The sequence below is a fragment of the Passer domesticus genome, chromosome 4, assembly GCF_036417665.1.
Source record: "Passer domesticus isolate bPasDom1 chromosome 4, bPasDom1.hap1, whole genome shotgun sequence".
NCBI classification, from domain to species: Eukaryota; Metazoa; Chordata; class Aves; order Passeriformes; family Passeridae; genus Passer; species Passer domesticus.
The window spans coordinates 60,273,357-60,288,459 of NC_087477.1; the positions used below are offsets into that span (position 1 = coordinate 60,273,357).

The following is a 15,103-nucleotide window of genomic DNA, read 5'->3' on the forward strand; positions in this document are numbered from 1 at the left end:
TTGGACCATGTGGAAACATCCAGGGCAACTTTGACACTGTCTCTGGCAAGACTCTGGATCAGTTGCATCATTTTGTATCATGTGCAGTGCTCTGATGCAAGGCCTCAGGAATGAGTCTGGGGAGCACTTTGGGGGTCTTTGATGATTGTGACACCCCTAAGGTTGCCCCTCACATGAATGTCCTGTGGATGTGGCTTTGCTGGGGTGGTGGGGGGTTGTTTTACAGCTGAGCCAGTTTGTGGGACAGAGGGTGGGTGTTCACTACCTCTGACCAGAGGTTGCACCACACACCCAAGGCCCTCCTCCTCCTCCACCCTTGGAGGGGAAGGAGTCTGTGCAAACCTGGCAGCAGGAGATAAGATTGGGAGCTGTGGCCTCCCCTAGCCCAAAGCTAGGGAGGGATGATTTTCAGGGCAGCTGCTGGGCTTAGCCCTTCCGTGGATGCTCCCCCAGCCTTATCTGTTTCTTCCCAGACCTGAGATGACTGAACAAAAGTGTCCTTTTATCTTATCTCAAGTTCTGTTAGGCGGCTTAACTCACAGTCCAAGGTTTCATTCAGGGGGCCCATTCAAGGTGGGCTTTGGTGATGCAGCTTTTCACATCCATGCTTAAGCCATGAACTATAACATTTCAGTCTCTTGACAGTGTTTTTCTGCTTTTTACTTTCTCCTTATTGGTTTTCAGGTATCAGTTTCATTCAGAATGATCAGAAAAATGTGGTTTGCAGTGTTGGGGACTTTTGTCCAGTTTCATATTTTATTTCCAGACTTTGGCATTTTGCTTTGGTATTTTGCTTTTTTTTTTTTTTCCTGCACACAACCCTAGTTTAATGGAGTGGGGTTCATTGTACAAAGGCAGTGTCTGCTAGTATTATCCCTTATGAAATATAAAAATATCATTTGACATATTTTCGGTTTTTTTTCTTAATGAATTAGTGGGGAAAATGAAGGGTTTACCCTGAGTGGGAGTGAGCTGTTTTCCTTAAAGCCGTGTAAACATGCCTTCCATTTTTCCATTTTTTTCTGAATGTAAATTTATCATAGCATTCTGAACACTTTAATCTGATTCCTTGATCAAATGTGTGAAATAGATTTGTATATGTGAGATATGTTATGGAGATACAGATAAGAATGCATGTGAAGTAGCAGGTGAAGCATATGCTTTATTTTAAAAGTTAAATACTTTTGTGAGTAGTCAGCTGGTTTTGATTTCTTGAGGGTTTTTTTGTGCTGTAAAACAAACTGTTCACAAGTTGGAGAATGCAGTGAAATTCTTTCTTAATTTTCTCTATTTTAAAATAAATATTCAACAAAGACCCATCTTGAATGTGTAGATTGCCACTGTTTATACAAGAAATCAGAAAGGCCGTTTTACCTTCTCTTCCTGCCCCAGTTTCTCATTACTAGGGATTAGTTGCCTTTAATTTATCCTAATCTGGGACTCTGGACATTTATCTTAAATAATATTTCTCTTTAAGTGTAGATTATATTTGTATGGAGAAGTTGGTCATCTGCAATTTGTTGCACTACATTACTATGTTTGACAATGCTTTAATCTTTTACTGTATTTAAAAACAAACTCTGATGTTTATTTAACAAGTAAGAGAAAAAGAACTCACACCATATGAATTATATCTTATGTTTATTGTGTAATCCCAAATTTATCTTCATGTTTTTATCTCGAGATATACTTATCTTGCTATTTAGAAATGACTGGTTGTGCATACAATAAAAGTAGGTAATACTAACTTCTCCCTAAGAGTCATTTCTGCTTGTTGCTGATGTCATTTTATATGTGTGGGTAAACAGTTTTTCAATAATACTGATCACTAGAAATAATCTGAGCAAAATCTTACTTCTTCTGGGGACTCTTGGAAGTGATCTGATAGTGTCTGTGGCTTCCCGTGTTGAAATAACCTAAGGTAGATCTATTCATGTGTGGTCTTTTTTTCTACACTTAACTCTTCTATTTATGTGCTAGACTTTTTGTGAAAAGTTCTGGAAGACTGATTTTGAAATATATGTGCTTTTTTATCTTTAGGACATAGACATGCACTATGAACCTACGGACACTGCTGCGATGGCTCGTACTTCCAATCTCAATGAAGAACTTGGACAGGTAGATAAAAGAATTATTGATTCTGGCTCGGTAATGAAATTATTAATATGAGGGTTTATTTAGAAAAAATATATACTCTTGCCTTAGTATTTGCTTATTTCTATTCTCTTTGTTTCATGAGATATTTTTAAAATACTTTGTAGTATCAGTGAATTAAAACCAGCGTTACATGAACAATCTCTGTATCAATGTGCATGTGGTAATCACAGAAGATTGAAGTGTATCCAAAAAATTACAAAATGAAAGGAATTTTGAGCATTAAGGCTGTCTGTGGTACAAAATTTAGTCTTAGTATATACCTTTAAGATAATGTGTGTCTTCAGGATGTCATTTTTTTGTCACATGCTCTGCATTCCTCAGAAGTGACAGCAAGTATCTTAGGGTTGAATCAGTTCTATACATGTCCTCTTTTCTTGCCACTAAAGACTGGAAGCCATGAATGGAATGGGGGCTGAGTTAAACCCTGGAAATTTGGGCTTAATTCTTTGTGCTTTGGAGTTCTCTTTTAATACTGTAAAATCAGTTTGACTTTTCACAAGGCATCACTTGTTATATGTTGTTCATAATTAGCAAGTATGACTTAGTACAAGTGTGCCTGGGGCAGAGGGTGTGCTTCTAGAAGAACTACACGTGGTATTTGCTCTTCCAGTCAATTGCATTTGCAGTCTGGCTTTAAAAACATGCTGAACTTTCTGGTACACTGGTGGTGAGCAACTCTTTCTGTGGAAAATAAATTACAAGCTCATTTAATTGAATTGTATTATGAACACAACTATGTATGTTCTTGCATTTCCTAACCTAGAAGTTCTCATAACTAATTATTTACTTTATTGCATGAGCAAGTAAAAGTTGTCTCTAGCTTTCCAAATCCAATAAATAATTGCTTAGTTTTAGCCATATAGTAAAGCAGTCCTAGGGAGTAATACATAAGACATGCCTTTTGGAAAAACTGGTTGAAGGTTAACATGTTCTATGACTGGTCTACATAGAGGAGTACAGAGCCTTTGCCCGCTGGGTTTAACATGTATATGCAGAAAATTTTGTTCTTTTCCTGGCTTTGAAGGGGAGTACAAGCTACTCTAGTGGGGAAGAGTCTTTGTTGAATCTTAACTTTCCTTCTGTTTCGTTTTACACAACCTGTTTTTTCTGTCTCTGCAGCTAGTTGGTTATTCACATTCCTAGACACATTCTTTCCTTTTGACTTGAGTAGTTCTTGTCTTAATTTCTTAGGATTCTCATCAAATTCTCCTTCACCATCAAGAGCTAGTCAGGCTTCTTGGGATCTCCAGTTTCATTTTCTCAACAGATTCTTAATTTGAGCAGATTTTTGTACGGAGACCAAAAGACTCTACTAAAAAGAGTAGGTTTCTTCTTTGAAATACATGAGGGATGCACATAATGAAGAGATTTCCCCCAAGAGATCTTCAGGTTTTATGAAAGGCAAAACTTTGGTGTTGGGAAAAAAAGGTTGACTTTTTTTAGCTGCAGTTCCCATATTCCCATTGTGCCCACACACAAGAAAAATTATACAATTTGCAGCATAAGCCTGACACAGAAAGATTCCTTCTTACTGCTGATTTGACTAAGGCATAGTTCCTCAGAAACATTTTTATTAATGCATAGCTTTATTAGTCCCAGCTATAATGTAGTTAATTCCTAATTGAGAATCCTTGGATTTTTTTCTTAGTTAGAAGTAAATTTTAATGAATTGAAGTTTACCTGTGACTCATATAAATTTTGGTTCATCACAGACGACCTAATTTCTTCATACATTAACTTTTTTCATAAGATTAGGTTTAAACAAAACTTTAAAATATCACAGGTTCATGTATTTTTTTGAATTTTAAAATGCTTTACCTAGTAGTTTCTGGAACGGAAGGGTTTATAATGCCAGGGGAATAGAAGATGTAGAGTAGGTATAAAGGAATGTACTTCTCCTTTTCCTGTAATTTGGCATTTCTAAACTGTTGTGCTTTTACTAACATTTTGGTTTTAAGAAGATATTTCTGTGTCAAAAGATCAGTTTAGAAATGCATATAGATACTTTTCTTAGCATATTGCTTTCTTCCCAAAGTTTAATGTTTTACTGGCAAATTCATTGGTCTTCACAAGTTTGTTTCACTTCAGCAATCTGTAAAGATGGTTAATTACACCACTGTGCACTGAAGACAGCTTAAGTTTCCTGACATCTCAGTTGATTGATTTCTTTGGAAATGGGTATGAGGGCTGTGTATCTGCCATGTTTATGTATTGATTTTGTTGCTGGATTTTTTTCTATAAACTGTGAAAATTGTAGAACAGGTAAAAGTATTTCATATGTTGATAGTCATGAATTGTACTAGATATGTCACTAACTGCTGAATGTTGATGTATAATGGATTTTATAATTCATTCAGGTCAAATACATATTTTCTGACAAAACGGGTACCCTGACATGCAATGTCATGCAATTTAAGAAGTGTACAGTAGCAGGAATTGCGTATGGGTAGGTATTTTTATATATGTCTTCATCTGTGTGCCTCTGCCTGTCCATATGTATTCATGCATTAATACTGTAGTTAAAATAAACTTAAACCTGAAAATATCTACAACTTGGTCAGCTTTTTGTGACTATAAAATGTTACTTATAAGAAACAGGATCACTTCTGTCATTTCATCTTTTTTTTTCGACGAGGAACAAAAATAAAGTTGAGATACCACAGGCTTTCTGCTGTTAGGCAACTTCACTATGCATGGTTTTGCCATCATTTACCATGTTTAATGTTGTTAAAAACAAAAGCCTTGCAAGGAGACTTGCAAAAACTTGGTTTGTTATAGTTTATGAAGTCTCAATAGAAAGACGATATTTTTGCAGTTATCATTGCAATCTAGGCACTAGCAAAATAGTTGCAAAGCAGGGTTTTTTTGGTAATTTGTTTTATTAACTAACTACTTTTTTAACACGCAATCCAGTTTTTTAGCATTTGTGATTCTTTCTCCTCTCCCTGTTCTGTTTTTTCCTTGCTTCTTGTGCAGCCATTGCCCTGAGCCTGAGGATTATAGTGTTCCTTCAGATGATTGGTAAGCTCTAAAAATCACTTAGCTTCTGCTGTTTCTTGAAGATTCAGGTTTAAAAATACTGAGCAATATATTTAGATATGGAGCTACATGTGAGATAGTTCACTGCTCAGAAATTAATTCAGCATTGAATTCATGCAGACTGAGCATCTTACACAAAGTTATGCCATCCAAATTCTATGGCATTAGGTTGCATACTCTGGAATAGAATCTCTAAGTGGGTCCCTGAAATATAGTGTAGTCATTATACTAGCAGTCCTGGTGCAATCGGAAACTACTTATTGGACGGAAAGTTTTGTCTTTTATTATATATCTGGTACTATGGTAACTTTAATCACACTTTTGTACTGATAGTCAGTAATATGTTAGTAATAATCGTAATAATATGTTTAGGAAAAAAAAATCCATGTTTGAGAGTGAAAAATATGTAATGTTATTGTTACTCTTTTACTTCCTCCAGTTAGTTTTAGAATATTAGCACTACATAGTTCTTAACTGGAACTGATATCAGAGCACCCAAATACACTTGGGATTAACATTAATGTCTTAATGAGGACTTCAGGAAAGAAAAGTCCTGGCTTCCTTTCTGCTGTCATCTACGTGAACCCCTGTGCTTCTTCATCATACTTTCTTACACTAAATATTTGCAATACCATTCAAAGTAAACTCAGATACATCAGAGAAGAAAAATGTCATTACAGTCTTTAAATTATCTTTTACTTTTTGAACTGACAACAAGACAATGTCACACAAAATTGGAATGTGTTGTCATCTTTTGTTGAAAACATTTGAAGGAAAAAAAATCTTGACTAAATTAGAATTAATAATTCTTTGTTTAGATAGAAAAAAAACTAAAGTCAGAAAAATTCCTCCTGCAACACATAAAATGTAGTACACACACATACCCCAGAATCTTACGTGACCTGAATATAATTTGATGTAGAAGGAAAATGTTTCCTAAAGATGCATAAGTTTGCTTAACTGCATACAAGTAATTTCACACTGCAGTGCTTACATGAAATTAAGCATGCTTGGTTATAACCGTTAATGAAAAAGGACTAGTTTGGAATAAATATTTATTCACATAAATATCTTTATGAACACATCTGAAATGGATAAACTGATATCTGAACAGTAGTTTAAAAAAACCCAACCCAAACCTTATAGGCAAAGAATATATTAGAAAATACTTAGAAAAATGTGATACTTGAAATTTCTTGGTGTGTATATCTATTGCAATTAATAAAATCTCTTTGTGCCAGTAACATTTCTAGCACTAACATGACTAATACACTAAATCCCAAATGGGTTTTTTTTTGTATTAGAAAGAATTGTTTTCCACTTTGTTAAAACTTACTCTGCAAATATTGTTCTTTATTTTAGCACTGAGAATCTGGAAAATTTATATCAGAAAGCTTTAAGCAAACAAAGCTTAATGCTTAGACTCTAAACAAATACAATATGTCTGAAGGTGTTAATATTGGCACTTCAAGATCTATTTGCTTTGCATTCAAAAAAGAAGTCTTGCTGAAGAAGAATGCTTCAAATTTTTCACTGTAATTAGAAAGTTAGAAAAAGTAGTCTTTGCATGGCTGTACAGAGGACATTCTGGATTACTGCAGGACTAAAACAGTTCACTTTCAGTTTTCATAGAGAATCTTTAGGCTGCCTTTGCTTATTCTTCAACTTAAATCACCAAATGTATTTATTCTTTTGTAAGATTACGTAATCCAAAGCAAGACCCAAAGTAAATGAAAAAAAAATTCCTTCAACTAGATTCACTTTTCAGCACTGTTTTGTTTTACTCAAATTCAGTCATCAGATTGTCTTAATACTTAGCTGTAGTATTGAGACTGTAGCTGTAGTCAGCTGCAGTAACAAAATTTCCTAGAAGTATCTACATATCTGAGCTCTCAAATTCAGCCAAAATATTTGGGCAATTTTCGAGATGTTAATGTATGACTTTATTTCTACAGAACCATTTCCTCCTTGCATCTCTTAAGTCCATACTTGACCACTGGTTCTTTGTCTTCTTTGTCTTTCAATTTGCTATGTTCCTTTTTGATCATAAGCAATAGAAAGCAAACCCTCTGCATGGAGACATCTCTGATGCCTGAACTCATTTGTTTATCTCTTTCAAATACCAGACTTGCTTTTTTGCAGACATTTAGAAACCTATCCCAAAACTGCTTATTTCTTTACGAACTGTGATCTCTTTGGGCATATATATTTTTTGTGTCCCTTCTGTAATCTCATTCTAGAGATCAGAAGACAAGAAGCCTCAGTTTTATGTTGTGGATATATTTTTTACTTCATCCTTCATTACCTGATTTCAGCAGAAAGACTTTGCTGGATTTAAGTGTATTTATATAAACCAAGGTTTCTTTAAATTAAATAAACTTTGGAAATGTGAAACAAGTACCTTTTCAATTCTTTTTCTCACAGTGCGTGATTGTGGCCTTTATTGTAGCAGCTATAGCCCAAAACTTGTGTTTGGGTGATTTGTATATAAACTGTTAAAATCATGCTAAGAGTGATCTCTTTTTTACTCAATTATTTCCAGGCAAGGCCCACAAAATGGAGAAGAAAAAACATTTAGTGACGTATCATTACTGGAGAATCTTCAAAACAACCATGTAAGTTATGTTATATTATCATTGTTTTGTGGCATGTAGCCATTGCTTCCAAATTCAAAATAATTCAGAAGATTATGTCCTTTGAGAGAAACAAATAAATTGTGTATTTATACAAAATCAGCATGACCTCATGAGTACTTTTGTAATTGTTGCTGATATATGTTAATTAAATCCAACCCTTATTTTCTCCCCTCCTTTTTTGTTTTGATGCTGTGGTTCAGATGTTACAACTTTGAAGCGGTCTTGTGTTCTTCTTTCTCTGGGTGTTTTACTGGTACTCCTGCAGTTCAGATGATGTCATGACATCCATTAAAGCTTTCAGGATAAGCCAAGTTACCTTACATCCTGACATGACTTACCTGGGCTTGGACAGGAATCAGGAGTTAACCATATGCATTGGGTTTATGTACATGCTTCCATAAGATTAGATCTTCAGATGATGAAATGAAGGAGGCATTTTGGAGACTTATATTTGCCCCAAAGAGACAATACATTTCTCAGAAAAATAACAAGTTATTTATTATCTGATTAAGAAACAATACCATCATTACAACTTTCTGCTTTTTGTTTGTACAAGAGACTTTTTTACCTACTCATAACCAACACCTTCTTTAAACAGTGTAACTGTTTGTTCTCTTTTTGAAGAGTTAAAGTAAATTGTGCTTTTCTTTTCTGAAATTTTGTCCTTGCAGGAGGCTAGTTCCAGTTTAACTGACAGACAGTGAAGCATCTTTTTCTTACCAATGGGGCAGTCTTTAATGGTAGACATCTGAGAACAATTCTCAAGTGTAACTAAACAAAGGGGACTCTTATGCTTACCTGCACAGGCCATTTATATTTACTGTGCTAGTAACAGGGAGAGTGACATAGTTGGAAAGAGGCATCAGCTATTACTGCTTTTATTGAAATGTCCTTGGTGTGCAATTTTTGAATCTTCAAAATTTTCTGGTAGATATGTAGTATTAAGTATATATAATATGAGCATGCTATAAAAATGTGTTGGTATGCATCTTAAAAATTCAGGCACACATTCAAAGACAGGTTTCAACACTGTATTTTGAATGTATTCTGAAGTGCTTTGGAAACAAATTTGTAATTCAGGTTTGTGCATACGTCTTAGAGGATCTGGGGGCTGTCAGTGGAAGAGAATAAGAACCTGCTCCCATTAGTGATTCTGCACTACAGAATTAAATTAGGTTTTCAGAGATTATTGTATTTTATAGAGTAATTGTAATGTTACTCTTAGTCTGAAATACAAAACTGAAATACCATAAGTATGCCACAAGAAACCCTGAGCTTAGGTGGCAGCTGCTTTGGGGTCACTTACAGGGAGTGTTGGGGTTTTAAACCAGTCAGTTCATCCATTTTGCAAATGCCAGCTGTAGTAATAAGGTTCTTAGCTGTATTTGTCAAGTCCAATCAGCTATTCTACTTATAGGTTTCTTTACAGCTCTTTTGGCTAAATAATTGTAAATTGTTTCCACTTTTTATACTTTGAAGTGCCTGATATATTCATCTTTAAAAGCAGTCTGATCTTGCAACATTTTCCATGTGATTTTTGTTTGCTACATCTTTCTAAACATTCTCAGTGTTGTCAAATACAGTACTAGACAAAAGTAAAAGAGAGTATTTTTTAGTAAAAAAGACAACATACAAAGAGACTTCTGTGAATAAAGTAACATTCTTTCAGTACATCATTCATACTTACCTTCCCTAAAAATTATTATTTGAACTGTTCCATGTTTCTGGTTATCTAATTTTGATTGTTATGATAGCAAATACCACTAAATTCTATTTACGTAACCAGTATGTAAGTACAGCAGAAAGAAGTTATCCTGCATGCTGATATTAGTTTACAGGTAGTTTTTAAAGAAAAGAGGTTGGTTTCATTAAATTATTGTGGGCTATTATTTGTCTATATCTGTTATTTCATTTTGGTTGTTTATTGCTTAAATGATGAATCACACTCTGATTTGGTTTTTTTCTTAGCCAACTGCACCTATAATATGTGAGTTCTTGACAATGATGGCAGTGTGTCACACAGCAGTTCCAGAAAGAGAAGGTGATAAAATTATATATCAAGCAGCATCTCCAGGTGAGACTCAAATAACTCAGCGAACCTATTTCTATTAATTCAACAAGCAAATTTTATTCAGTTTATTGTTTTTGAAGAATCTTCCAAAATTAAAAAAAAAAACAAACTTATCCCTCAAAACCTAAAAAAATAATTGGTGTCAGCTAAAATCAGTTTTTTACAAAAGTATCTAGACTTTTTTAATTTTTGTTAGAAAATACATTTGAATGTCACATGGATTATGTAAGGGCAAAGAATCAGAAACCATAAAGCACTGCTAAGGTGTCAGATTGCTGTGGAGTTCTATAGGAGGTGCTCAGAAATAAATAAAAATCAAATCAAGACAAAAAATTGATGTCCTTGCTTATTCTATAAGCCTATTCTGTACTTGGTAGCCATGATACTCATTTAAAAGAGAGACTGTGTAATCAAAACACAAATGTTTTTAATAGGATTGAAGTTGTGATAAATTCTGTTAAGGATTGAGATAAAGATTATTGTGCAAAAGGTCTCTTTCAAGCCTATTGTGGTTCATGGACAATTCAGGAAATTATGAAGCAAGGCAGAAGGATTAAAATATGCTCAGCTCTGCTGAGCTAATATGTTGCAATTTATGGTGGGAAAAATTACTTCAAGTGCAGAGATTCTTCCTTGGCTCCCCAGCTTCTTCAGCTACCACTCTGAATCCTGTCCTTCAACAGCTTAAAGACAAGGGCAGAGGTAGTGCCATAAATAAACTGGGTCATGGCAGTGTTTTACTGGGAATTGCAAGCAAATTCCTTTCTGACATCCTGAGCCACTTGGAGACAACTGATGACTGCTGGAGATGTGGTTGCTGGTTTCCTGAATGCAGACGTTGAAGTTACCTGTTATTTACAGGAATGACTTACCACTCTTCTCTTCCAAGCCAGAACTTAAACAAAAAGCATTGTACATTGTCCAGTGACCTGAGGAAGGTGCTAACCTAGGTTGTTTGGAAAGGGTGCTCTCATTACTGAACTGAGAGATCTGTTGCTTTCAGGGCTCATTTTCTCTGGACTGTTAACTCACTTCATCAGTTTTCACAGGAGAAACTAAGAGTTCTTTCCAGCACCACATTTAATCATAAAATCTATAAAGGAAAAAGGAAGTGAAAAGTAGAAAAGCCTGTGTTGATTAAATGATGTGTTGATTAAATCATGATTAACAGCTTTCTGGTACATTTGTAAAATAACTATTGAACTTGCTGCAGATGAAGGAGCATTGGTCAGAGCAGCCAGGAATCTTCGTTTTGTATTCACTGGAAGGACACCTGACTCAGTAATCATTGAGTCTGTAAGTACACTGGAATAACATTATAATTTACTGTATTTGCTTATGCTTTAGTTTAAATAATCTGAATAATTGCATTATGATACATTTTTAGTGACATGTTGTTTGGTTGATTTTGGTTCTTTTGCTTGAGATATTTGTATCTTTTTAATTCTTTTAAAAATCTTTAAATCTTTTAATTCTGGTTTGTTTTTTTTATTCTTCAGTTGGGACAGGAAGAGAGATATGAACTGCTAAATGTCCTGGAATTTACAAGGTAAATTTGTAGCTGGTGTCTTATTGTGAAAATACTTAGACACTCCTCTCATGGTTAAAAATGCTTGCACTTTTTCTACTTTTACAGGTAAAGTATGCAGGTTGTGTAGCTTATATCTGTGTAATATGTAAACACACTATAGACAGAGCAGAGTACATGATTAAGATTACACTGCTTGGTTTATTGTAAAACATTTTTGGAGGCTTATTTTTTCTTGTTGTCTATGATATGACTAATACTTTTCACTTTTGCCTTTGCTCAAAGATTAAAAAAACCTTTGATCTCAAAACTTTTTTAAAAATCTGTGGAAAATAATGTAGGAAGGTGCTCAAACTTCTAAATGTATTTCTGAAAGCCCTGACACCATATTATTTATTTAAAAGTAAGTGTATTTATCATGACTGAGAAATTAAATTCTGCATTTGACCTTAAATACACTTGTATTATTATGGCTTGTTTAAATACTCTAGACTGAGACTCATTGTCTTCTGAGCAGCATCACTACAGTAGTTGACTAGTTGGTTTACTTGGGATATGAATTTATCACATCTTTTACTTTCAGTAAAAATTTTATGTTAAAGTTCTTGGAGTTATAAATGTACCCATAAGAAATATGGATGCAGTTTCAATTCCTATGTAGAGCTGTTTGTATTGTATGCTGTCTGTGTTCTAAATGTTTGTGTAGCGCTATTGCTTACTTTGGCACAGGATAAGGAAGAGATTTGCATGTAGAGGAAGTCCTGTTTTTTCTTAAAATGATTACTCATAATTGTGCCTGTGGAAAGTGATTGTTGTTTTCCTTCCTGTTGTATTATATTTCCCTTAAGCTTAGCTAAAAATAAAACAAAACATAACAAATTAAAAAAAGAGAAAAAATAAAACAATCCAATGCATGAGAGACAGACTGAAGATGTATAAGTTGTGTGAAATCAGAGTAGTTCCCTATAGTTACAGTAATAGCAATAATAATATGGAATAGTGAAAGATTCAACAGAAAATAATTTTACTCGTTTTCAATATATTTTAATGTCTGTTTGCAATTACTGTTTTTTTATATATATTGTAGAGGACATACGTGAATTTAGATTTATGTCATGATTTCATTTTTTTGCAGGCATTGCTTGCATTTTATTTTTCTTGTAAGTTACCAAATACATAGTGCAAAGTGCATTGCTGTTAATTTGACTTCTATGAAAGTTCGTACTGTATTTCTGGAGTAGCAGTGAATTGCTACTTTGTTTCTGGTTTTGATCTTTGTCTTGATTTCATAGATTTTTTTAAACTTCTGTGTAAGTATAAAATTGTAATTTAAACACTGATACTTTAGGGAGGTGGGAGAATTGCTTTTAAATCTCAGCCTTTGGAGGTGTATGTTTTTTGATGGATACTGATCTAGAATTGTGTTAAGTATTCAGTTTTTATAGATGTTTTTGTTCTTATTCTGCAATATTTAGCTGTGCTTGGAATTGAGTTGTTGGAAGCACTAGAGGTCGCCTGTGTTCCACAGCAAGAGAGCTTTTGGCTCCAAAATGCTATTTGTATGGGTAGGAGCATGTGCCTTCAGAGAAGTAATCTGTTTTGAATAAACTGTTGAGTTAAGAGTTTGCAGGTGTTCCAGGTTTTTCCCAGAAAAAATGCCAATGAATTCCTTGCTGCTTTCCAGTACAGAAAGATTAAGACTCTTCTGCGAGTGCAACAGCATCAAGATTTGATAGGACAGCCTTACAGAGAAGCATGTTGCAGAAGTAAAATTTGTAGGAATATTTGGTAGACTTGTCACTTCTGATATTCTCTTTTTTCAGTGATTACAGTTGTGCCTGTGAAAAGAGAAGCATTTACCTTTAGTTACAGTATTTCCCTGTAATTTGTACCTTGATTAGTCTCTCCTGTGTGATTGGTTTCATGAGTAATCCACATTGTTTTAGCTGTTCTACTGGGCAGACAGGAGGCATCCTAAAGCATTAGGAGCCTTACCTCCTCTCATCCATTCAGAGAGCTCCGGAATACACTGATTTTGTGACTGAAGACCTGATACTTGTAAAAGTAAAAAAGAGGAATGGCTGACAGAAAAGGCACCAAAACCTCTGTAGCAATGTTTGTTTTCTGTGATTGTTTAATCCTAAATCAAGTCAGGTTGTAGAGTAACTGGACCTACCAAGAGCTGCTTGGCAAATCTTGTGACTGAAGGAAGTATTTTTGTCTCTTTAAGATGCTTCTGTCTATAATTCCACTGCAACTCCTTGGGAGTTACCAGCTATTCTGCATCTTAGTTACAACCCAAGGGGTTACCCAGCCTGCAGGTACATAGAGTTCACAACAGTGGGTTTGCAGGATTCTATAGGACACAAGGACATGGGGGCTTTTTTACCTACTTTTTTCTTTTTTTAATTGCAGATCGTTAAAAATTACTGTTAGCAAAGAATGTATACAAGCGCACCCTTGAGGGTGTGCTTGGAGGTGAGGATGAGGATGAATTTCTTGGGTCTGGCTCTTAGAGAGGCTCTGTGTTGGGTACAAGTAAGTCATTTGTGTGGGGCACAGAGATAAGGAAATGTAGGATACAACCACATTCAGCAATCAGTAAATGCTGCTAATTTCTGTATTTCACTTGGAACCACCAATAGATCATGATGTGTTTTTTTCTCCAAGACCAAGTTTTATATTTCCAGATTCCTAATTTCTTATGATGTTTTCTCCATTTTCCAGACAAAAAGTTCTAGTTTCAGTTTTGTGCATATTGATGGTATCTCAAGATGTCTCAAATTTCTGGACTTGCAGACATTTTCTCTGTCACAGTTTCAGCAAACATCTTCTGTTCACTATTTTTCCCATTGTAACCAGGTCATCTTTATGGCTGCTCACATTGCTTCTATGGAGAACAAGCAGAACAAATCAGTGGTCTCACAATGACAGTTGTTTGTAGTAGTGAAATATAGTGGCTTACTGTAGTTCACCAGGAAAAGGAAATAAAACTGTCACTGCCATAAAAAGGTTTTTAAGAAGTTAGAAGTCCTTGACAGTAACTCTTGGTCATTAGCTTTATTGTAGTTTTACTAAGAAAGTTTATGTCAGTCAAGTTTCAATATCTGTCTGTATAGCTAAAATTTCAGAATGCTGCAGGGAGTCATTGGTTATTCTTTTATACATCTTCAGTAGAATAATATGCAGCTCCATACAAGACTTCAAGGTTGCACTCTTCTGGTATTGCAAGACAAGTACAAAACTGCTGAGTTTTTATATGTCAAGGGTAAATAGATCAAATTACTGTTTTATACACCCCGTAACCTACTGTAATTCCTTCACTATTTCTGAATTGAACATTCAGGCAAGTGTAATGAATTCAAGTAGCAGAAGCTAGATAGTCTTGGATGGAATCAATGTGGATCTGAGACTTGATTTTATTTTAGGCAGTTTAACTGTAGTTTAGCTGATCCTAATTTCTCCAGTGTCTAAGTAGATTCACAACTGGGCACTGTCTAAAGCTTTTCGGAATTCTACTTATATGAGGTTTAGAGGTGAAATGGAAAAGAAGGTGCAGTAGTTAATGGCTTTGTATGCATTTTTGTGCAGTATTCACAGTAACAATGTTATTTAATATTGCTGTTCAGAAATTTCTACTTGAAGCAGAGTGCGCCCCCAGGTAGAATTAGA

The 15,103-nt window shown here is 34.7% G+C and overlaps 1 protein-coding gene across 3 annotated transcripts in view; it reads left to right on the forward strand.

The window, feature by feature from the left end:
- Nucleotides 1–15,103, forward strand: part of ATP8A1 (ATPase phospholipid transporting 8A1) — a 102,179-nt gene that overhangs the window by 29,931 nt on the left and 57,145 nt on the right. For 2 of the 3 annotated variants that reach the window (XM_064418292.1, XM_064418291.1), the window contains exons 13-19: nt 2,041–2,118; nt 4,515–4,603; nt 5,134–5,178; nt 7,739–7,811; nt 9,801–9,906; nt 11,117–11,199; nt 11,403–11,452. In XM_064418292.1, the coding sequence (XP_064274362.1) occupies nt 2,041–2,118; nt 4,515–4,603; nt 5,134–5,178; nt 7,739–7,811; nt 9,801–9,906; nt 11,117–11,199; nt 11,403–11,452 (524 nt within the window). The remainder of the gene's footprint in view (nt 1–2,040; nt 2,119–4,514; nt 4,604–5,133; nt 5,179–7,738; nt 7,812–9,800; nt 9,907–11,116; nt 11,200–11,402; nt 11,453–15,103) is intronic. The other variant, XM_064418293.1, reaches the window with a different exon arrangement.